At 44.6% G+C, this 25,852-nt stretch overlaps 1 protein-coding gene across 1 annotated transcript in view; it reads right to left on the bottom strand.

Annotated features, from left to right (window-relative positions):
• PDK4 (pyruvate dehydrogenase kinase 4) overlaps positions 1-25,852 on the bottom strand; it is a 53,345-nt gene that overhangs the window by 16,492 nt on the left and 11,001 nt on the right. The window contains exons 3-6 of the mRNA XM_040352302.1: positions 17,103-17,244; positions 9,687-9,758; positions 5,516-5,700; positions 34-123 (exon numbers count right to left, since the gene is read on the bottom strand). Coding sequence (XP_040208236.1) covers positions 34-123; positions 5,516-5,700; positions 9,687-9,758; positions 17,103-17,244 — 489 coding nt within the window. The remainder of the gene's footprint in view (positions 1-33; positions 124-5,515; positions 5,701-9,686; positions 9,759-17,102; positions 17,245-25,852) is intronic.

The following is a 25,852-nucleotide window of genomic DNA, read 5'->3' as shown; positions in this document are numbered from 1 at the left end:
ATTTTTGAGCACAGGAAAGTCTGCTTTACTTACCATGCACGACTTCCACTACTTCGCAGTTGGGGTCGATGCTTCCGATGTGTTTTGGGTGGGCAGGGTTGGTTCCGCCGTCAAACAGAAGAGCTAAAAAACAATGAATGTACAGTTAGGGTGGCAAGCAATTACATTTATATAAACAAGACAAAAATCGCAACTTAAAGTGCAGACTGCAACAGCATTCCAAAAATCATTTCACGGTTCTGAGGAGTGGATACAACAAATTAATAATCTAGGACAGTGATGATGAACCTTGGCACCCCAGATGTTTTGGAATTTCAGTTCCCATGATGCTCAACTACATTGCAGAGTGCATGAGCATCATGGGAAATGTAGTTCCAAAACATCTGGGGTGCCAAGGTTCATCATCACTGATCTAGGTGGTCAGCTGGTCCAGCAGGAGCAGTGCAACGGTTCCTGTGCAACTAAAAAAAGTCACCCCTCCTACCCTTGCAACCCACTATATGCATAATAGATAGGTCTCCTTTTTTTTTGTTAAGCGCTGCACAAACTGTTGGCGCTATATAAAACCTGTATACTAATAATGCTATGCATGAATCTATCATGTGTCTGGGCGCTTTCGGGTCACGGGGCATATAAATTACAGGGGTCAGGGTTTTTTTTTTTGTTTTTTTTAGCACCGATTAGAGCCATAGGCTTCAAAATAGGGTGGACTCGGGATGCAGAGCATTGCATCTGGAGCCAACCCAGGTGTGTTGCAACACTGATTCTCCTCCCTCTCCCTGTATGAAACCAGTTTCCCAATTGGCCAAAACATCTGGCGATCCTATTGGATGCCTAGCGCCGGAAGGGGGAGACACCGCAGAAGCTTCTCCAGGAGAGGACACTGGAGCAGCTTTCCCTGAGCCCACCCCGCTCTCACCGCCCACATCCAAGGTAAGGACAGAGGGTGGTGGTGGGGGAGTGCATTAGTGCAGCTCCACCGGCGGGGGGGAGGGGAGAGCTGTCCTTTCAGCGGGGAAGCAATGAATTTTCTTTCCAAGCAGGGAATAAAATCCATTACTTCCCTGAATAAAAGCACCACACACACACACACACACACACACACACACACACACACACAAACAATGGCTAGGCACAGTAACCCTTTGATCGCCCTAGAGGTTTAACCCCTTCCCTGCCAATGTCATTAGTACACAGTGATCGTCGCATATTGTGTGTCAGCTAGTTTCCGAAGGTCTGCCCCATTATCGGAGTCCTGCTATAAGACGCTGATCACCCCCATTATTAGTAAAAAATAAATCAAAATTCCAGTATATACACACCAAACTATAACTTCTGTGCAAACCAAACATACATTTTTTTTTTGCAAAAATATGTAGCAGAATACACGTTGGCCTAAAGTTATGAAGAAATTGGATGTTTTGGAGCAGAAAGTAAAAACATATTTTTTTTCCCCCTTTTCAAAATTGTCGTCCTTTTTTGTTTATAGCGCCAAAAAAAAAAAAAAAAAAATGCAGAGGTGATCAAATACCATCAAAAGCTCTATTTGTGGGTAAAGGACATACGTTTTAATTGCGTACAGCGTAGCATGACTGCACAATTGTCAGTTAAAGCAACGCAGTGCCGTATCATAAAAAATGGCCTGTCATGAAGGGGGGTAAATCTTCCAGAGGTCAAGTGGTTAAAACACCATAAAGATCAATGAACAAGGTTGCTTTCATTAGATAGTGATGGTTCATAAAGTCAAAAAGTTTTTTTTTTTTTTTGTAAAAACACCATCAAGGAGTTTATGAATGATCATTATATATCAAAACATAAAATAGAACGGCCTTATACCTTGCCTACTGCTTACACTTGTTTTGCATGCAGAATCAGACACAAAAATAAAAAAAGCTACTACTAAGCAATAAAGTCACCTCCAGGTTTCCTAGAAGGATATGAACTTTTAGCTGAAAACAAGGCGATTAAACTTTGTACTAGGCTTAGTCTTGGAAACACTCCAACACGAAAATAGTTGTTTTGCTGAACTTTTTACTATCTGACACGATAAGGGCCCGGTATATTAACGTGTTCCTACAGCACACTGATGTTATTTCCCCACCCATCAGATTTAAGCTTCAAGGGCAGTCTTTAATCTGATTGGTGGCTGAGTGGAAGCAACTAGTTCTTAGAAAGAACACAAATACAGAGAGAAACAATAGATTCTATACGGTAAAAGGGTGTGTAATCTTACAAAGATTGCCTGGATAGAATGCTTAAAGGGGTTGTAAAGGTAAAAAAAAAAAAAAAAAAAAATCCCTAAATTGCTTCCTTTACCTTACTGCAGTCCTCCTTCACTTATCTCATCCTTCCATTTTTGCTTTTAAATGTCCTTATTTCTTCTGAGAAATCCTCACTTCCTGTTCTTCTGTCTGTAACTACACGCAGTAATGCAAGGCTTTCTCCCTGGTGTGGAGAAAGCCTCTTGAGGGGGGAGGGGGCGAGCAGGCAAGTCAGGACACTCTCTACTTTGCAGATAGAGAAAGGAGCTGTGTGTTAGTGGGCGTCCTGACACTCCTGCTCGCCCCCTTAAGAGGCTTTCTCCACACCAGGGAGAAAGCCTTGCATTACTGTGTGGAGTTACAGACAGAAGAACAGGAAGTGAGGATTTCTCAGAAGAAATAAGGACATTTAAAAGCAAAATGGAAGGATGAGGTAAATGAAGGAGGACTGCACTAAGGTAAAGGAAGCCATTAAGGGATTTTTTTTTTTTTTTTACCTTTACAACCCCTTTAAAGCAGAGCTTTAAAATGACACTAAAGGTTTCTTTTATTAAATAACAATCATGTCATACTTATCTCCACTGTGCAGTTAGTTTTGCACAGAGTGGCCCCGATCCTCCCGTTCTGGGGTTCCCACGGTGGCTCCTTCCCTCTGGGAAGCTCTCTCCCGAGGGGGTTACCTTACGGGCGCGCTCCCGTGTCATACACTCGGACGGCCATAGCCGCCGAGTGTATGACTCGGCCCCGCCCCCCGGCACCATTGGATTTGATTGACAGCAGCGGGAGCCAATGGCTGCGCCATTATCAATCTATCTAATGAAGAGCCGAGAAGCCGTGGAGAGAGCGACGCGGTATAGCGCCAAAGGAAACTCGGGGCTCAGGTAAGTAAAACAGGGGGGGGGGGCAGACCCTGCAAGGTGTTTTTTCACCTTAATGTATAGCAGGGATATGCACCTAGCACACCCCCAGCTGTTGCAAAACTACAAGTCCCATCATGCCTCTGCCTCTGGGTGTCATTCTTGTGGCTGTCAGAGTCTTTGCTATGCCTCATGGGACTTGTAGTTCTGCAACAGCTGGAGGTCCGCTAATTGCACATCCCTGATGTATAGGATGCATTAAGGCATGGGGTCTTCAAACTACGGCCCTCCAGTTGTTCAGGAACTACAATTCCCATCATGCCTAGTCATGTCTGTGAATGTCAGAGTTTACAATGCCTCATGGGATGTGTAGTTCTACAACAGCTGGAGGGCCGTAGTTTGAGGATGCCTGCATGAAGGTGAAAAACCACAAAGGTTTACAGCCTCTTTAAGCATTTCATTTTCTGGAGGTCAAGTGGTTAAGGAAAGAAGAAGCTTTGATGGTAAATTTTAGGTAATTCTGGTACAAAGCGGAAAAATAATCTTAATTTTTTTTTTTTAAATACTTTAGAAGTACCAGCGACTCAGCAAAAAAAGGATTTTCCTGCCCCTTCTAATGACTTAAAAATCATTGCTCTATATTCATGTCTGCAAAGCAGAATCATGTGCTGTGATTCAGCAGTCTGGGAACGTCTCGGGCAAGCTGGCAAAAAAAAAAAAAAAATGTAATCGATTTGGAAGGCAATATCTGGACCACAGCATGCAGCCACATAGCGTAGCTCTTCAGTAAAGCAAAAATAGACATAAAGTACCATGATGTGGTTAAATTGTTCCCAAGCAACTCAACCCCATCCTGAGATACCGGCTTCTTCAATATGTAGCGAGCCGCTACCATTTATACAGAGATATGCAGCTCTAAAGAAAACTAGGTAAGCAATTATTTTAAAAGGATCATGAAACAAACTTCATTAATTGAACTGGTTTATGTAATTAGAAAAAAAAAAACACTCTGCAGTGCGACCACAGCTGGAAGCGCCTTAGATGATTGGTCGCACTCCACTGGAATCCTTATCCCTGCACCCCCAGACATAAAGAGTAGTTAACCCTTGCAGTGCAGAGGATCCCCCAGTACAAGGGTAGATTCTGGGGGTGATTCACAGAGAGTTAGGCCGGCGTATCAGTAGATACGCCGACCTAACTCGGAATCTACGCAGACGCAAATTTAAGCGTATTCTGGAAACCAGATACGCTTAAATTAGGCTCAGATACGAGCGGCGCAAGTGTTACACCGTCATATCCTAAAGTGTAATTTTTAGGCTGACCGCTAGGTGGCGCTTCCATTGCGGTCGGCCTAGAATATGTAAATGAGAAGATATGCCGATTCACCAACGTACGATTGCCCGACGCAGTAAAGATACGCCGTTTACGTAACGCACTTTCAGGCCTTAAAGGGTCACTGAAGGAAAAAAAAAATTTTGCTGAAATAACTTTTATGTCTCTATACCCTGTAAACAGTCAACTGATTCCTTTTAAAAATGATTAAAAGTAGATAAAAATCAATCATATAATGTGCCTCTAGTTTCACTTTCACTTTTAAAAGTGAAATTTGAAAATTTTACGTCGTTTGCGCAAGTCGTCCGTGAATAGGGATTTATGTCATTTACGTCCACGTCGAAACCAATAGGACCGTGCGGCGTACTTTGCCACAATGCACACTGGGATATGTACACAGACGGCGCATACGCCATTCGTAAAATACGTCAATCACGTCAGGTCAACCCCCATTAACATAAAACACGCCCCCTCAGCCGAATATGAATTAGCCGCCCTTACACCCGCCCGATTTACGCTACGCCTACATAACATAGCAGGCAAGTACTTTGTGAATCATGTACTTGCCTCGCTAACTTACGGCGGCGTCTCTGCCCGTTGAATAGAACTAAGTGAGTAAATGAACGATTCTGTTGTTTTTCTCCCACCTTTCTCTGTGCGTTTTTATGGAAATGCTCAATGTGTACCAGCTACCAAAGTTTTGTAAAATGATGTACCGGGCGATGTTCGCCTAGGATGTGTGTTTGTTGTATGGTCTGTTTTGTATGTACAAAAATTTCAAAATAAAAATGTACCTTTAAAAAAAACTTACGGCGGCGTAGTGTAAACACGATACACTATGCCGCCACAAAGTTAGGGGGCTCTACTTGAATCTAGCTATCTGTCTGATTACCGGAGTTGGGCTTTAAAAATAGCGTGCTCTACTAAACCGGGACATGTGACATGTGCCGCGATGGAAACAAAAAGTAGTCAATTTTTCCATCTACAATACAGGGCAATCGATCAAATGTGCCGCTGGGAAACTAGGTCAGCAGCGATCTCCGGACAACGAGTACAGATCCTTACTGTGTTGGTTAATTAACATCCTGATGGAGATTCGGCTCATGTAGAAACGGTCTAGGAAGTACTGGACGTTCTGATTGGTCACGGGATCCACCCCGAAGGCTTCTTTGTATTCGATAACCCCCTGGGCCATTGTGGGGACGACGTTGTTGTGCCGGTTCCGGATGTGGACTAAAGTCTCTGTAAAACTGGAGGTGAAACGGTCGCATTTAGTGGAATTTTACAAACAAGAATTTTAGATAGCGGCCATTTAAACATTTAGAGGTGAGAGACGTCTTTATACCGTAATACATTGTAAGCTCTTCGACATGCATCCTTCATTATACAGACTACACTCTTCCAACTTTTAAACCCCACTTCACCCAAAAAGATTGTAAGCTCTTCTACTCCTAGTAGACTAAGCTCCTCTCCCTTCTGTATCCTCTTATATCCCAATAGACGTTAAGCTCTTCCGCTTTCTGTATTCTTCTTTATACCCCAGAGTGCAAGTTCTTCCAGCCTTCTGTATCCCTTCCTTAAACCCTAATAGACTTGATAGACTTGGAGAACTATGGGCAAAACTTATTTTTTTGGGGGGATAGAGCAAGGGGAGGGTTACAACCCATCATATTTTTTTTCGCCATATATGAATGAATGAATGAATGAAAAATTTATATAGCGCGGCACATGCGAACTGAATCGCCTCTGGGCGCTTGTTGATTAAGTCTCATGCCTTTCAAAAAAGCAGGGTTTTGATCTGCCTTCTGAAAGACAGGTGGTTTTGCTCCAACCGAATGCTGGTTGGTAAAGCATTCCAAAGCCTGGGGCCCTGGAAAGCAAACCTTCTTTCTCCTTTGGACTTGTATTTGGTTATAGGAACCTTGACCAGATTTTGGTCGGTGGAACGCAGAATGCGACTGCAATTGTGCAGTTTGATCTTGTCGCATAGATATCTAGGAGCCTTCCCATGGATGCACTTATGTGTCAGGCAGAGTGCTTTGAATGCAATTCTGTCCTTCACTGGCAGCCAGTGAAGGGATCTCAGTGAAGGTGAGATTGATTCCCAAGATTTTTTCCCAGTCACCAGTCTGGCGGCCGTATTCTGTACGACTTGGAGACGAGCGATTTGGTACTTGGGTAGCCCGAGGTAAAGGGCATTTGCATAGTCCAGTCCAGTATATGTGTCTCATTGCAGAGGTTTCCCTTCACTTCCTGTCTGATAGCCAAACAGGAAGGGAGAGGAACAAGTGGTGAATAAATACCACCAAAAGAAAGCTCCATTTGTGTGAAAAAAAACAAAACAAAAATGATAAACATTTCATACAGGTACAGTGTAGCATGACCGTGCAATTGTCATTCAAAATGTGACAGCGCTTAACCACTACACTACCGGCCGCCAATTGACGATAGTCCTATTGTTCTGACAGGACGTCATATGATGTCCTTGCCTTTCACAGTCGCTAGGGGGCGTGCGCGCGCACCCGTCGTGTGAGGCCTTGTACAGACGGACGGACTGTCCGCTGAAAACGGTCTCCCGGACCGTTTTCAGCGGACGTGTCCGCCCGGAGATATCTGTCTGATGGTTGTACACACCATCAGACAGAAATCCGCGCGTACACGCTGCGCCGTCGCCGCGGCCCTGGAAGTTCAAAGCTTCCACGCATGCGTCGAATCACTTCGACGCATGCAAGGGATGGCGGCCGATCGGACATGTACGGTGAGTCTGTACAGACCACCGAACATGTCCGACGGACAGGCTTCCAGCGGACATGTTTCTTAGCATGCTAAGAAACATTTGTCCGCTGGAAAACGGTCGGCTGGACAAAAATATTGTGTTTTTTTTCAAAATTGTCGCTCTTTTTTTGTTTATAGCGCAAAAAATAAAAACCACAGAGGTGATCAAATGCCACCAAAACAAAGCTCTATTTGTGGGAAAAAAGGACGTCAATTTTGTTTGGGAGCCACGTCGCATGACCGCGCAATTGTCAGTTAAAGCAACGCAGTGCCGGAAGCTGAAATTTCGCCTGAGGGAAGGAAGGGGGTATACGTGCCCAGTAAGCAAGTGGTTAAAGCTCAAAATTAGCCTGGGCAGGAAAGGGGGTAAAAGTGCCCCCTAAGCAAGTGGTTAAACCCCAACAGCAAGTTTTATCACCTTTTTAATCATTATACCCCCAATGGATTGTGAAATCTTTCACCTTCTGTGTCCTCCCTATACCCTAATGCCTTGTACACACGACCGGAATTTCCGATGGAAAAAAGACAGAATTTTTTCATCGGATATTCCGACCGTGTGTATGCCCCATCAGACTTTTTCTGTCGGAAATTCCGACAGAGTTAGAAAGAGAACATGCTCTCTTTTTTTCAGACGGAAAACATTTCTATCGGAAATTCCGTTCGTCTGGATGGGACTCCGGAGAAAAAAAAAAAAAAACATGCATGCTCGGAAACAATTCAACGCATGCTCGGAAGCATTGAACTTAATTTTTCTAGGCTTGTCGTAGTGTTGCAAGTCACCGCGTTTTGGACAGTCAGAATTTGGTGTGACAGTGTGTATGCAAGACAGCTAGAGCGGAATTTCATCGGAAAAAACCCGTCAGAGTTTATTCCAACGGAATAACCGATCGTGTGTACGAGGCATAATGGTTTGTAAGCTCTCCCACCTATTGAATCATCCTTATACCCCCTAATAGACTGTTAGCTCCTCCATCTTCTGTATCACTCACATGTACTCACATGTACCCCAATAGATTGTAAGCTCTGTATCCTCCCTTATATCCTAGAGCAGGGATTGACAAATTTGCTTGGAATCTAGGAGCCAGCTAAAAAAAGTTAGGAGCCAGAAAACGCGCCCCGTCCCGACGAGCTTATGTAAACGGTGTTCAAACCACATGTGAGGTATCGCCGCGATTGGTAGAGCGAGAGCAATAATTCTAGCCCCAGACTCCCTCTGTAACTCAAAACATGCAACCTGTAGAGTTTTTTTAAACGTCGCCTATGGAGATTTTAAAGGGTAAAAGTTTGTCGCCATTCCACGAGCGGACGTAATTTTGAAGCGTGACATGTTGGGTATCAATTTACTCGGCGTAACATTATCTTTCATAATAATAAAAAAAAATAAAAAAAAATGGGGATAACTTTACGGTTGTCTTATTTTTTTTAATTAAAAAAAGTGTAATTTTTTTCCCAAAAAAAGTGCGCTTGTAAGACCGCTGCGCAAATACAGCGTGACAAAGTATTGCAACGATCGCCATTTTATTCTCTAGGGTGTTAGGATAAAAAAATATATATAATGTTTGGGGGTTCTAATTAGAGGGAAGAAGATGGCAGTGAAAAATTACATTAGAATTGCTGTTTAACTTGTAATGCTTAACTTGCAATACCAACGGCCACCACCAGATGGCGCCAGCTTACACATCTGGTGGTAATAACTTGTTATACCAACGGCTCACTACCAGATGGCGCCAGCTCCAAGCCAAGTCGCCAGGACCCTATTTCTTTTTTTTTTTTACAGTAAAGGGACCCTATTTCTAGTCCTGGCGACCGGGATTTGTCGAGCCCTGTCCTAGAGGACTGTAAGCTCTCCCATCTTCTGCAACCTCCATTCTACCCCAACAGACTGCAAGCACAGCCACCTTTTCAGCTGCTCCCTTCTGATCAAAAGCTCTTGAAGGAGGCAGCGAGTCTGCTTACAATTCATGAAATGTAGGCAGTCCCAGCATTGGTCTAAATACAGTTTATTATATTGGCTGCATAGGGTGTAATAGCAAAGGGGCAAATTAAATATCAAGTACAATAAAAAAACAAACAAACAAAAAAAAAAAAGACAAAAAAAAAGAAAAAAAAAAGAGAAGAAGATTTAGAATCATGGCATGTACATCTACCATACAAGGCTTTCCTGACACTGGGAAAGGTCATGGATTACCCTTTGTCATCACCATGAACTTGGCTTTCGAAAACCCCCTCCCCACCTTTCATACGACACCGCCTTGGGGAAAAAAACAACGGGAAGTGCGCAGCTACATAGAAACAAGTCTGTCTTGTTGTGTAAACACTCCGCTTTCTCTTTCTGAACTGATCCAATCACTTGGCGGATTGGGGCATTCCTGTGACAAAGTGACATTTCATCTCCTGTGCCTCCGGCGGTGACAATCTTACAAAACAACTTAGTCTTAATTTGCAAAAACAAGACACTTACTCAGACAGAACCCTCTGGTCATCTGGGCACTTTTCCACAAATTCTATTAGTTCCATCAAACTCTGGATGTACCTGAAAAAGAGAACACATGAAATTTGAAAGGGGAAGGCCACAAACTATCATTTCACTCCCAGGCACATTGTTGAACACAAAATAGGACTAAGAAACTGTTGTATTGTTATGACTTTTATTCGCGCTTTATTGTGTATCTTTGAGTAATACAATAAAAAAAAAAATTTGAAAAGAAATTTGAAAGGGGGGCAAATCAGCGATACAAAAACATAAAGAGGACCTGTCAGAGAAGTAAAATAGGAGCTGCCATTATTGACTTGTATATGAACAAGGCCCCTTGCACACGGTGCCTTCTAGGAGCAGTGCATCCCTCCTGGTGCGTTAGTGCGCCTGCAAAGGACAGGTACAGCACCCAGCCCTAGTGCACCCAGCCTGGCCATGTCTATGGCAGGCTGTAGCTGGATGGGACTGAATGGGGCACCAAGTGCATTCAGCGATAAAGCAAAAGACCTGCATTCAGAATCTTTGCCCACGAACGCACAGGGCCCTAAATGTGGGTAAAACTTGGTACACTCCCCGCGAAAACTCATGTATAAAAAAAAACAAAAAAAAAAAAACGCTCCGGCCATCAGGTCTTAAAGTGTTACTAAACCCAGTAATATGAAAATAGTTCAACCACTTTCAGCCCCGGACCATTTGGCGGCCAAATGACTAGGCCACTTTGTGATTCGGCACTGCGTCACTTTAACCGACGATTGCGCGGCCGTGCAATGTGGCTCCCGAACAAAATTTACGTTTTTTCCCCCCCACAAATATATCTTTCTTTTGTTAGTATTTGATCACCTCTGCGGTTTTTATTATTTGCACTATAAATAAAAATAAATAGAGTGACAATAAAAAAAAAAAAAAAAAAGCAATATTTTGTACTTTTTGCTATAATAAATATCCCCATTTTTTTCTTTAAAAAGCATTTTTTTTTACCTCAGTATGGACTGATACGCATTCTTCTACATATTTTTGGTAAAAAAAAAAATTATAATATATACACACACACACACACACACACACACACACACACACACACACACACACACACACACACACACACATATATATATACATACACACACACACACACACACACACACACACACACATATATATATATATACATACACACACACATATACACACACACACACACATACACACACACACACATACACACACACACACACACACACGTTAGTGTCTACAAAATAGGGGGTCGTTTTTGGCATTTTTATTATAATTTTCTTACTTGTTATAGCGGCGATCAGTGATTTTCATCATGACTGCGACATTATGGCAGACACTTTTGATGCTAATTTGGGACCACTCACATTTATACAGCGATCAGTGCTATAAAAAATTTACCGATTACTGTATAAATGTGACTGGCAGTGAATGGGGTTAACCAGTAGGGAGCAGGGAAGGGGTCAAGTGTGTCCTAGGGAGTGATTCTAGCTGTTAGGGGGCGTGGCTTACCGCAACACATCACTGATCGCTGCTCCTGATGAAAGGAAGCAGATGATCAGTGCTGTGTCACTCAGCAGAACAAGGAGATGCCTTGTTTAGAAAGGCATCCCCCCGTTCTGCCATTCCATGACCCGATCGCGGGACACCAGCAGATATCGGGTCCCTCGGGGACAGTAACGGAGACTGCAGCGGTCGCGCCTGCTAGGGGGGGCAGGCTTCAAAGCAACATAAATAAAGATTGCTTTGCCTGCCCGTGCCATTCTGCCGACCTAAATGTGCGTGAGGCAGTCGGCAATCGGTTAATATATTTTTACATTAAAATATTGCCACTATATACCTTTTTGGATGATCTGTATACCACGGTTACATGATAAACCGCACAGTTTCTCCAGTGCTGAGAGTTCAGGTAGGAGGATATTTCCACTACAGCCTGTATACACGCCCACATGTGTGATGTCAGTATCATGTGACCTGGCTAGCTCTGAGAACAAGTAAATGTTCTCTCCAGTATAAAAAAAAAAAAAAAACTGAGACAACTGAGCATGTGCAGGCCGGCTGCCCTGCCTGTGTTAGCTGGTCTTCCCCAGATAGACAGTACAGTAGGATCTGTCCATACAGGAGAAAAACAGCCTTTTTACACAATTCAGAGGATTAACCCCTTAAGTTCCACAGCAAGTAATATGCTATGCTGCGTATACAGACAGATTTTTACTGTTGTGGGTTTAATAACACTTTATATAGAATATGAAAGCTGAAATAAATAAGGATTATAAAAAAACGGAGTCCTGAAAATGCCACTACCCCGCAAAGAATTTCAATCTACGCTCTTGTATAAAGCCAGTCTGCTGCTTGCGAGATTTCTGGAAACATCCCAGCTTCATTCAGAAACCTAAGATAAGGCGTTGGGAACAAACTGTTCAGTACCACCTGTGCCCGTGTGCCAGGTTAGATATGATCTGCACTACACAAGCTGTTTACATAGAGACGGCCTCAGAGCTGGGTGTGTGCCCTTTATTATTACGCACGCCATCATGGAACAATTCCATTATGAATGATAGGCCAGCATTAGGACGTGGCCAGTTCAACCAGTCTACAAAGATGAACGGTGCATTACTAAGTGTTCACTAGTTTTAGTACTAGTGCATAGAGTCTGATTATAATATATATATATATATATATATATATATATATATATATATATATATATATATATAATTTTTTTTTTTTGCTTTTTGTTTTGTTTTTAACTTTATTGTCCGACTATAGATCTATGTTTGTCCCAAGCATGTTTGAAGCCATTTACTGTTGACCGTCTCACTACCTCTGCTGGAAGTTTATTGCAATCATCATCTAGCCTTTCAGTAAAATAATACTTTCTAAGATTAGTTATGAACTTTCCTCCAGTTAGTTTGAGGTCATGTCTCAGTGTTCTTGATTTTGGTTTCATATTGAAAAGACTGCCCCCCCCCCCCCCCCGCCTTAAATCACCTCCATGATGTATTTAAAGGTTTCAATCACTTGCACAGTTTGAGATATTTACAGTAGAGAGATTTACAGTAGAGGTCGACTGATATGGGTTTTTCTCTTGCCGACGCCGATATTTAGAAATCGCGATGGCCGATACATGATGCCAATTTTTGCTGCTGATTTATTTATATTTTTATTTTATTTTTTCCTTAGACCCCTTTCACACTGAGGAGTTTTTCAGGCAGCTTAACGCTATTAGCGTCTAAATACCACCTGAAAAACTCCTGCCCGACTGCTTTCACACTGAGGCGATGCTCTGGTGGGACCGCTTCAAAAGTCCTGCCAGCAGCATCTTTGAAGCGGTGCGTTTACCGCTCCTTCTCATTGAAAACAATGGCACACCGTGGTTCTACCACTGCAATTCCGACAGTATAGCGCCACTATACCGCCACCGCACCTCCCGGCCCGGTGTGAAAGGGGCCTTAGTCTCAAACTCACCCACTCCCCCCTGCTTGCTTCTGTCACTTTACCACACAATTGATGTCCTCAGTACAGATGGCACTGGCATATGGCACCGACAGGTTTCACACTGAGCTGATAGTGTGAAACTGACATGTAACTGAATGCAAAGAGAGGAGCTGTCAAATTCAGCAGTGATGTCGGGGATGGGTGGGACCCGGGGTGTCCAGGACCCAGCAGCTATCCAACACCAGTCAATGATTGGGCTGTTTACAGGGCAGGGCAACATACACGTAGCGGCCCGCCCAGATCCCATCTACTGGCTGGTGTTGAATAGCTATTGAATCCCACCCCAACATCAATGCTCAATATTGACAGCTCCTCTCTCTCTATTCAGTTACATGTCAGTTTCACACACCGCAGCGCTGCTCTGCCAACAGAGTGTGGAGAAGGGAGGAGGAACGTGGGCATGGTGCAGTCAGTGTTCAATATCGGCCTAATTTGGATAATAAAATTGGCTGATGCCGATGTCTTCAAAATGGCCAAATATCGGCCGATATATCGGTTGACCTCTAATTTACAGTACCTATAGGCAAGTCTATAATGAGGCTTACCGATGGGTACAAAACACAGAGGAGTTTACTTCCTCCATGTTCCTGGATACGCTCTCAAAATGTTCTCCCTCTTCATGCTCTCAAGTAACTGGAGGTACGGGTGGGCAGCCATTCTCAAAGTTTGCAGGAGCCTGGCATTGCACCCACGATTTGCGGATGCAATGCTCTGCAAGCTCCTTAGGAAAATAAAATGCATTTTTTTTTTAACCTGCAAAAAAAAAAAAGTGCCTTTATTTTTTTTTAAGTTGAACTGATCTTTAAGTAATCCAGATCATTTCACCACTTAATATTGACTTACATTTTGAGACGTAAACACTTTTTTTTAGCACTTTCAAGGCCACATGATTATTTTCTCCTTTGCACTTCTGTGCTGAACTCAGAGAAATTCACCAGGTGTAGAAGTGTTTATGCCCAAGCAAATTCAGAGTCATCAGTTCAGTATTTTGGACGGATGGACTGATCTAATGAGTAACCAGAAGGTCAGGGAGGCGGTGGCCGGGAGCACCGGTGTGCCTGAACTCTGCCTGTCAAACATTAAACGGATTTCAAAAACAATTTACCTAGGAGAGAGTTTTGCTTATTTAAAGTTCAACGTCAGATGAATCGCTGAATACACAAAAGGAGAAATGACTTTCCTGCCAATGAATTTGTATTTCCATCCATGCAGTCCAGTTAAGGTCTTGTTTACACTAGCATTGCCTTCTGAAAAGCGATCCACATGGATCACTCTTCAGAGGGAGTTTGGCAGGCGGTGAGGAGACTTATGTTTTAACCCCTAAACTTGGACAATTTCAGCAGGCTCTATTGCCCACCTAATACGACAGAGGGGGTCATTGTTGCTGCACCACACCTTGTGGTCACAGTATGTGTATAGCCCCAAATGGCTGCCTTTCCAGCTTGGAGGGTGGGGCGCTTGAGGTGCAGCAAAAATGTGGCTCAAGCCAGTGGTCCTATCCCACTTGCAAGTGTAACAAGACCATTCAATCCTATCACACAGTACAGCTAAGCCTAGTGACCTTGTTTTTCAATACTGCAAATAAAAAAGCCATAGACTGTTTAAATCATGGCTGGTTCAGCAGGGACTGGCCGAGATTCGAACTATGTATGGGCAGGCCGAATGTACCCAAATTGATCAACCAGCTTGTTGGATTTTACATGCGATTATTGCTAGTGAATGTTATAGCTGCTAGCTATAATCACCGTTTTCTCCTGGCAGGGACGGCTTCCCTCCCACAGGAAAAATACAATGGCTCTGCAGGAGGGACTCCCCCATCAACATTGTATGCGTAAAATGGGAAAAAAAAAAAAAAAAAACACAAACAAACCACCCTTTTCTTTCCTGCAACCCGTATTTGCAAGAACAAAAAACACGGCACTGCCCCTAAAGGAAACACAGGCCCAGATTCTTGTATATCGGCGTATCTATGCGGCGGCGTAACGTATCCGATTTACGTTACGCCGCCGCAACTTACACGGGCAAGTGCTGTATTCTCAAAGCACTTGCTCCGTAAGTTGCGGCGGCGTAGCGTAAATCACCCGGTGGAATTCAAATTCGGCGGGTAGGGGGCGTGTATCATTTACATCAAGCGCGTCCCTGCGCCGAACGAACTGCGCATGCGCCGTCCGTAAAATATCCCAGTGTGCATTGCTCCAAATGACGTCGCAAGGACGTCATTGGTTTCGACGTGAACGTAAATGACGTCCAGCCCCATTCACGGACGACTTACGCAAACAACGTAACTTTTTAAAATTTCGGCGCGGGAACGACGGCCATACTTCACATTGTTGCGCCGCACTTATGCCACCATATAGCAGGGGCAACATTACGCTGGGAAAAGCCTAACGTAAACGTCGTAACATTTGGGAATTCGCGTATCTAGCCAATTTGCATACTCAATGCGGAATTCGACGGAAACGACACCTAGCGGGCAAAAAAAAATAAATTGCAGTTTAGATCCGACGGCGTAAGAGACTTACGCCTGTCGGATCTAATGGATATCTATGCGTAACTGATTCTAAGAATCAGTTGCATAGATACGACGGCTCCGATTAGGACTTATGACGGCGTACATGGCGCTGCGCCGTCGTAAGTCCTTTGAGAATCTGGCCCACAGTCTCTTGCGCCACAACCAAATACTTCCTTTAATATTCTATATGGCACAGAGGGCAAAAAATAAAATAAAAAGGAGAAATTTCCACTGGTTCCCACACAGAACATTAAAGGGGATGTAAAGGTTTGTTTTTATTTTATTTAGGTTCCTTTAAGCCAGTGCATTGTTGGTTCACTTACCTTTTCCTTCGATTTCTGCAATTGTTTTTTATTTCCCCCTTTGTCTGAATTTCTCACTTCCGGTTACTCCTCAGCAAGCTTGCCCCCATCATCCGAGCCGTTCTGGCTGGGGGTTAGTCAGCGTGCTCGCCCCCTCCCTTGTGCGTCTCCCCGCAGGGATGTAGTCCTAAGGGAGGGGGTGAGCACGCTGACTAACCCCCAGCCAGAACGGCTCGGATGATGGGGGCAAGCTTACCGAGGAGGAACAGGAAGTGGGAAATTCGGAAGAAAAAAAAAAAAAACTCGAAGGAAAAAGGTAAGTGAACCAACTTAAAAAGGAACCCATTTATAAAAATAATAAAAAAAAAAAAAAACACTAACCTCTACAACCCCCTTTTAAAGGGTCACTAAAGGATTTTTTTTTTTTTAGCTAAATAGCTTCCTTTACCTTACTGCAGTACTGGTTTCATGTCCTCATTGTTCGTTTTTGCTTTGAAGTAGCTGTAATTCTGCTCTGATCTCCACACTTCTTGGTTGCCTGTTTCCTTATAACCATCATACTGGGAGATTTTCACGGTGGTCTAAGCTGTCATTACTGTGTGTCTAAAACCTAACAGAACCAATCAGATTCATTTTAAAAACAAAACACTGCCCTGGATTTGTTTGTTTTTGTTCTGTGAGTCTTCCCGACTCACCTCTCACCCAGAACTTCATGTATGTACCTTTAAAACCGAAAGTGAAACTAGAGGCACATTATATGATTGAATTTAATCTATTTTTAATCATTTTTAAAAGGAATCAGTTAACTTTTATGTCTCTATACCCTGTAAACAGTCATTTCAGCAAAAAAATGTTTTTCCTTTAGTGACCCTTTAAGTTTTACCCAACATTATAATGAGATTAGATCCAATGATACAGTTTACAATCCTGCCAGTCACCATTTTTTTTAATGCTTGCATTTTCTGTTGCACCACACAGGATGAAATTTCAGAACATTTCAGGATAAAATGAGTGGTAAATGCCCATGGAGGTAAATAAGCAGAATGTTGTGTGGCATGTTCCCATTGCCTTACTCACCAGCTCTGCACAAGCTGAACGGACGGGGTCCCCAGCAGGGGGTCTGGGAGGATGTAGATCTCACGCATGATATTGGCCAGCCTCACAGGTAACTCCTGCCGCAGGAAAACAAAAGAGGTCTTCTCACATCCATTGGCAGATCCTACAGAAACAGAAAACAAATGTGCTTTAGTATGATGTTAATGTGAACCTACATGTCAAAAGTGTATGCCAACCCAAAAACAAATCTAATATATTGCAGCTCATCAGTCCTTAGATGTGGTGGCTGCATTTGTTTTTTTTTTCCCCCTTCAAGCGTCTTTCCCCCTTTTACATTCTAACCTGCTGATCCTCCCAGCAACACTTCTTTCCTAGAAGGACAACGCTCACTCCCGCACTTTATCGAAGAAGGAGCAGTAAGGTTACCTGGGATAGAGAAGCGTGTTGGGACTATACGTCTTACCTCAATAACATACAGGGGGAGCTATTCTGTAGTCCACAGAGAACATGGTGGACGGAAAAGTACAAAATGCCGTATATTCGGCAAAACTCAATGGTGTCTATAGCAAAAGAAGCCTTGGGACCAGGGGTCAAGTCCTGGGGAAAAAAGTGTGGGAACTCCCACCCAAGATCCACCTTTATGTTACTGGCCGCTTCCTGTATATGGATTCATCGGGTAGAAAGTTAGTTCTAAATCCCGCGATAACTCGCAGCAGACCTCCGGAATGTCTCCTGGGAACAATGACAAAAGCTCCCAGGAGACATTGCGGCATCGAGGAAGTGACGGAATACCCGCACACTACCTGATGAATCCATATACAGGAAGCGGCCAGTAACATAAAGGTTTACTAAGGTTCGCCTGCCCCTAACAGTGACTCGAGCTGGGCATCGCCGCTTAGTGAAGGATTGGCTCGGGCGGCTCTAGTCCTGCAAAGGGAACTGAGTTCCTGCTGTGAAAAAAGTGCAGGAACTCCGTTCCCACGCATTCCCGCAGGACTTGAGCCCTGCTCGGGACAGACTCCGTTCAGGCAATGCGTTTCATCCAACCCAAGCAGGTTAGTTATGGCTCTTCCATGACGAAGGTGGGGCGAAATGCGTCAGTACCATGGCCTGAACAGAGTCTGGCTTGAGGCAGCTATTACGATAGACACTTTTGGGGTTTGTTGGATGTGCAGCATTTGGGACTTTTCTTTCCTTCACGTTTACACATATTAAGACAAGCGCTCTCCCCCTTCCATCACTCTTCATGGTGAGCCTCCTGACCCCTGGAACGATAAGGAGTTGGGATCGGCACCCCCAATATTTGGTGTTGGTTCGCATGGCTAACTGGCATCACAGGAATTTGTGAGCTCACTGGATTTTTAGAGGGGTAACAATTTTTTTCCACTTTTTGAGCAGATAAAAACAATTCCAATGGGATATTCAACAGACCAAAAACAGAAGTTGGCAATTCAGGTCTACATACAATGAAAGGCAACTTTACCATCTATAGACCTCTTAATACGTCTCCTTACTAGATAAACACTCACCAGCCACTTTATTATTAGGTACACCTGTTCAATTGCTTTGTAACAAATTGCTACTCGGCCAATCACATGATAGCAACTCACTGCATTTAAGCATCCAGACGTGGTGAAGATGACTTGAAGTGCAAACAGCATCAGAATGGGAAAGAAAGGGGATTTAAGCGACTTTGATCGTGGCATGGTATTTGGTGCCAGACGGGCTGGTCTGAGTATTTCAAGGACTGCTGATCTACTGGGATTTCCACGCACAGCCATCTAGTTTACAGAAAATGGTCCGAAAAAAGAGAAAATATCCAGTGAGCGGCAGTTGTGTGGAGGAAAATGCCTTGTTGATGTCAGAGGAGAATGGGCAGACTGATTTGAAATGATAGAAAGGCAACAGTAACTCAACCACTCGTTACATCCAAGGTATGCAGAATACCATCTCTGAATGCACAACACATTGGACCTTGAAGCAGATGGGCTACAGTAGATGCAGATCACACCGGGTGCCACTCCTCTCAGCCAAGTACAGGAAACTGAGGCTACAATTTGCACAGGCTCACCAAACTTGGACAATAGAAGATTGGAAAAACGTTGCCTGGTCTGAGTCTCGATTTCAGCTGCGACATTCAGATGGTCGGGTCAGAATTTGGTTTAAACATGAAAGAATGGATCCATCCTCCCTTCATCAACGGTTCAGGCTGGTGGTGTAATGGTGTAGGGGGGGGGTTATTTCCTTGGCACACTTTGGGCCCCTCAGTACCAATTGAGCATCGTTTAAATGCCACGGCTTCCCTGAGTGTTGTTGCCGACCATGTCCATCCCTTTATGACTCCAGTGTCCCCATCTACTGATGGCTCCTTCCAGCAGGATAATGTCACCATGTCACAAATCTCAGATCATCTCACCACTGGACAATGAGGTCACTGTACTCCAATGGCCTCCACACTCACCAGATCTCATCCAATAGAGAACCTTTAGGATGTGGTGGAACAGGGAGATTCGCATCATGGATGTGCAGCCGACAAATCTGCACCTTATTGAATCTATGCCAGCAAGAATGAAGGTCGTTCTGAAGGCAAAGGAGGGTCCAAACTGGTACTAGCAAGGTGTACCTAATAAGGTGGCCGGGGTGTTTACAAGGAAGTAGGATCTCATATGGTATGACATGGAACGCTGGAAAATCTGGATAACAGCATATTCCTGGAGATGCTCTCATAAAACGTGGACTTGGAAGCCAAAGCTGCACTTACAACTGGTGTCCAAACTTCACCCAGATAAGATTATAGAAGCGGAGTCAGCCAAGTGTAACCAGGGCCAGCAACTCAGACTGATAGGTAGATTCAGGTAGGGGCGCGCAAATCTAAGGCGGCGTAGCCTAGCGTGTTTACACTACGCCGCCTTAAGTAAGAGAGGCAAGTACTGTATTCTCAAAGTACTTGCCTCCTTACTTAGGGCGGCGTAGCGTAAATGCGGCGGGCGTAAGGGTGCCCAATTCAAATGTGTTGGAGGGGGGGCGTGTTTTATGGTAATGAGGCTTGACCTCACGTTTTTGACATTTTTTTTTACTGCGCATGCACCGGGCGCCTACATTTCCCAGTGTGCATTGCGGCTAAGTACGCCGCACAGGCCTATTGATTTCGACGTGGACGTAAATCCCGATTCGGACGACTGAAAAAAAAATTAGAATCTCGCGGCGGGAACGGCGGCCATACTTTAACATTGTTATTCCACCTAATAGATGGAATAACTTTAGGCCTGCTAATGCCTTACGGAAACGGCGTAAATCGACTGCGGCGGCCGGGCGTACGTTCGTGAATCGGCGTATCAACTCATTTACATATTCTACGCCGACCGCAATGGAAGCGCCACCTAGCGGCCATCCGAAAAATTGCAACCTAAGATAGGACGGCGCAAGCCGTCTTATCTTAGATATGTTTAAGCGTATCTCTGTTTGAGAATACGCTTAAACATAAGTCGGCGTAGATTCTGAGTTAGGTCGGCTTATCTACTGATAAGCCGGCCTAACTCTACCTGAATCTACCAATGAATGCCTAGAAACTACACCTTTTTTAATCACATCTGTTGCTTCAGTTCACATGCCAGTTATTTATGGCGAGCCAGCTTCAACCAGGGCAATCCACATGAAGAACACAATGAAAATGAATTCATAAGGAGAGGCGATCGTCTGGGAAAAGCAGATATCAAAATGATCAGTAGGTCCAAAGATGTGAAGATAAATGCTGATCCCGAGTCTTCCTGTAGAAGTCAAGCTAGGTCTTGCACCATTTTCTGCCTCAACCCCTCAATTTGTCCATCATTTGGCCCAAGAGCCGGTTCACACTGGGGCGGCACGACTTCGGGGGCGACTCGGCAAGGCGTACTGAAGACGACTTCAGAGGCGACTTGCAAAACGACTTCTGTATAAAAGTCAATGCAAGTCGCCCCTGAAGTTGTACAAGAACCTTTTTCTAAGTCGGAGCGACTTGCGTCGCTCCTATTAGAACGGTTCTATTGACTACAATGGGACGCGACTTGTTAGCCGTCATGCCGATCCTTTGGTTTCTGAAGGAAGCTCAGTTGTTAGTGCCATCATGGCTGCCCATACATTCATGAAAGGTGTCCTTATTGACAGGACCATCACCATACACAACTCGCAATTCCAAGTGGAGCTCTTACTGGCTATAATGGCCATCAAATCAACTTGCCCGGGAATGCACTGGAAGGAAAAAACAATTTTTTTGCATTTCTACCAGGGCTTAAAGCGGGGGTTCACCCTATCGACGGCAAAAAAAAAAATTTTTTTTCTTTTACCTTTAAATCAGGCATTGTAGCGCGAGCTACAGTATGCCTGTCCCGAATTTTTTCCCCCCATACTCACCTTGTAGTCGTCCATCGAAGATACCGGGGAATGGGCGTGCCTCTGGAGACGGAGGATGATTGACGGCCGGCTCTGGCGCGTCACGCTTCTCCGGAAATAGCCGAAATAGGCTTGGTCTTCACGACGCGTGCGCATAGCCTGTGCGCACGCGCCGTGAAGAGCCGAGACCTACTCCGGCTGTCTTCGGGGAGAGTGACGTGCCAGGGCCGGCCGTCAATCATCCTCCCTCTCCATAGGCACGCCCATTCCCCGCGGGAGCCGGAATCTACGATGGACGACTACGAGGTGAGTACGGGGTTAAAAAAATCGGGACAGGCATACTGTAGCTCGCGCTACAATGCCTGTCTCGATGGTAACATCATGGGATAGTGGGTGAACTACCGCTTTAACTAGTAGCCGACCAGCCACCGTCATTATACGGCGGCAGGTCGGCTCTCCTGGGCGAGAGCCCGTAGCTATACGTCCTATCGTATAGCCGCCACTAGGGGGCGCGTGCGCGCCGCCGGAGGCGCGCGCGCGCGCTCCCCGCTCGCCCCCGACTCCCGTGCGTGTGCCCGGCGGGCGCGATCGCCGCCGGGCACACGCGATCGCTCGGTACAGAGCGGGGAACGGGAGCTGTGTGTGTAAACACACAGCTCTCGTTCCTGTCAGCAGGGGAAATGCTGATTTTCTGTTCATACAATGTATGAACAGAAAATCAGTGTTTCCCCTAGTGAGGCCACCCCCCCCCCCCCACAGTAAGAACACACCCAGGCATACTTAACCCCTTCCCCGCCCCCTAGTGTTAACCCCTTCACTGCCAGTGGCATTTTTATAGTAATCTAATGCATTTTTATAGCACTGATCGCTATAAAAATGCCAATGGTCCCAAAAATGTGTCAAAAATGTCCGAAGTGTCCGCCATAATGTCGCAATACCGAAAAAAAATCGCTGATCGCCGCCATTACTAGTAAAAAAAATATTAATAAAAATGCCATAAAAATACCCCCTATTTTGTAAACGCTATAACTTTTGCGCAAACCAATCAATAAACGCTTATTGCGATTTTTTTTACGAAAAATATGTAGAAGAATACGTATCGGCCTAAACTGAGGAAAAAAAATGTTTTTTTATATATTTTTGGGGGATATTTATTACAGCAAAAAGTAAAAAATATTCATTTTTTTCAAAATTGTCGCTCTATTTTTGTTTATAGCGCAAAAAATAAAAAACGCAGAGGTGATCAAATACCACCAAAAGAAAGCTCTATTTGTGGGAAAAAAAGGACGCCAATTTTGTTTGGGAGCCACGTCGCACGACCGCGCAATTGTCTATTAAAGCGACGCAGTCCCGAATCGCAAAAAGTACTCTGGTCTTTAGGCAGCAATATGTTCCGGGGGGTAAGTGGTTAAGGTCAGCTGAAGATAGCGGGATTCTCATATCTAAACTGCAACCGTACTGGAAGTGAAAGGCTCATCAATGCATAGCACTGGATTTGAACTCTGATCTCCTTTATCTCAGGTCAGTTCTTACACTTGTGAACCAGAACAGCTTACACAAGTGGCTTGGACAGCGGGATGAGCCGATCAGAAAGCGAGAGGTCAGTCTTTGGGGCTAGGTGACTATTACAGGGAAAGAAAGGTGAATAAACAACATATAATGTGAACATAAAGTGACACGAATGTACCAGGCTGGATAAACCAGAAACACATTTCGTGTCTCTTTATGTTCACATTATATGTTGTTTATTCACCTTTCTTTCCCTGTAATAGTCACCTAGTATTTATTTATTTATGCATTTCACTTTAGGGTTACCTACTTGTTAGGTATTGAGATCCCCCTTCTATTATTAGTTCACAGCGCTTCACCATCACTTTCCATATTTGCATTTTTTTCTGTGTAAGGCAGACTTTAAAGCAGGAGTTCACCCAATTATGTTTTTTTTTCTCTTTTCCCCTTAGATTCCTGCTCGTTTTGTAGGGGAATCGGCTAATTGTTTTAAAATATGAGCTGTACTTACCGTTTTCGAGATGCATCTTCTCCGTCGCTTCCGGGTATGGGTCTTCGGGAGCGGGCGTTCCTTCTTGATTGACAGTCTTTCGAGAGGCTTCCGACGGTCGCATCCATCGCGTCACTAGTAGCCGAAAGTCGGTGCGGCTCTATACTGCGCACCGACGTTCGGCTTCTTTCGGAAAATCGTGACGCGATGGATGCGACCGTCGGAAGCCTCTCGGAAGATTGCCAATCAAAATAGGAACGCCCAGTCCCGCAGCCCATACCCGGAAGCGGCGGAGAAGATGCATCTCGTAAACGGTAATTACGGATCATATTTTAAAACAACTAGCCGATTACCCTAGACAAAACGAGCATCCATCTAAGGGGAAATAGTGTCATGTGCGGGTGAACCTCTGCTTTAAGGTGATTGCAGCAGTGCCCCCCCGGTGTCCAGTACAGATAGCGCCAGAGTACTACTATTTCCAGTCTTTGGTGCTACTCAATATAAAGCAAATCACTACGGATGTGTGAAAAACTTTAAAGGGCCAAGATCATTTCATAGTGGTTGGGCTGAATGAATAAATGAGGGTCATTGCAAACGTCCTTTTGATGACGAAACGCATTTGAGAGGACACGCAGTGACGTCACCACGCTAAGGAGGAAGGGCTCCTTGTATCTGCCGGCCGGCACTTCTGTTTTTACTGATACGCTGTTTTTACTTCTATGTTTGCGAGTACATTCTATTTTTAATAAATGTTCCTTATATAACGGAATTACGCTATGGTGCACCCTTTTTTCTTATTTTCATACTGAGCAAATTGGAGAGTGCTTCATATCGAGTCCCTGAGAGCTGCTTCTCCCCCAGGATCCTGTGAATCAAAGGCCGTGGCTGGGCTATAGCCAAACGCACAGTTTGCTTGCCCTCTGGTAAGCGGCCTCATTTACCGGTGAAGGGATCACTTCAGATGTTTATACTTTGGTGGTGTGGCTTTCCATGAACTGTCTGCATGAATGCATCTACTAGAGCAGGAGTGTCAAACTGGCGGCCCTCCAGCTGTTCCCAAACTACAAGTCCCATCATGCCTCTGCCTGTGAGAGTCATGCTTGTAACTGTTAGCCTTGCAATGCCTCATGGGACTTGTAGTTTTGCAACAGCTGGAGGGCCACCAGTTTGACACCCCTGTACTAGAGGATTCATATTGACCGCTTTAAGCTGATGCTATTTATTTATGGACTGGATTATCAATTCACTCTAGCACTGGCTATTAACTTATTTTGTGTTTATATTAAAGCGGAGGTTCACCCGCACAGGACAATTTTTCCCCTTAGATGGATGCTCGTTTTGTCTAGGGGAATCGGCTAGTTGTTTTAAAATATGATCCGTACTTACCGTTTACGAGATGCATCTTCTCCGCCGCTTCCGGTTATGGGCTGCGGGACTGGGCGTTCCTATGTTGATTGACAGTCTTCCGAGAGGCTTCCAACGGTCGCATCCATCGCGTCACGATTTTCCGAAAGAAGCCGAACGTCGGTGCGCAGTATAGAGCCGCACCGACGTTCGGCTTCTTTCGGCTACTAGTGACGCGATGGATGCGACCGTCGGAAGCCTCTCGGAAGACTGTCAATCAAGAAGGAACGCCCAGTCCCGCAGCCCATACCCGGAAGCGACGGAGAAGATGCATCTCGAAAACGGTAAGTACAGCTCATATTTTAAAACAACTAGCCGATTCCCCTAGACAAAACGAGCATGAAGCTAAGGGGATTGTTTGAAAAAACAGTTTAATAGGTGAACTCCCGCTTTAATGTGGTGCAGCTCTGTTTTTCCTTTTATTTAAGAAAAATAGCCTGGAGGTCTTCTTTAAAGTAAGAGTTGTACAAAATAGCTTCCGACTTGGTGTTACGAGGAATGTACTTTGCTCCCGGGGCGATTTGCTAGAGGGATCTGGAAGGATCACACAACTAGGGATATTAGGTTGTAAGAACGGACCTCTTGTAAACAAGTTACTCCAAACTTACAGAGGTCCATTTATCACGGCTAGGACGTTGGGATAACTGGCGGCAGCTGTAAGACACATCTGCTGTTTTTCAGCAAGTTGTATTCCCTAGAATACTTGGTCGGGGTTACTGGCGGAACGTCAAGTCATTCCACAGACATCAGACTAGAAGCACAACAACTGGCCAAAAGTTTTCTAAGAAGAATGGAAAAAACAGAACTCATAATTATGCCCATGTTTCCTATGCTGTTGAGGGAATTTGTAACAAAGCAAAACCCCTAAGGGATTAGGCTGCGATAGAAGCAGTTCCTCTAACCCAGACACATAGGGCCAGATCCTCAAAAGGGATACGCCGGCGTATCTACTGATACGCCGTCGTATCCCTGTTTCTATCTATGGAACTGATCCACAGAA

The sequence above is a fragment of the Rana temporaria genome, chromosome 5 (assembly GCF_905171775.1).
Source record: "Rana temporaria chromosome 5, aRanTem1.1, whole genome shotgun sequence".
NCBI classification, from domain to species: domain Eukaryota; kingdom Metazoa; phylum Chordata; class Amphibia; order Anura; family Ranidae; genus Rana; species Rana temporaria.
Note: the sequence above shows the minus strand (reverse complement) of the source record. Positions and strands in the feature narration are given on the sequence as shown.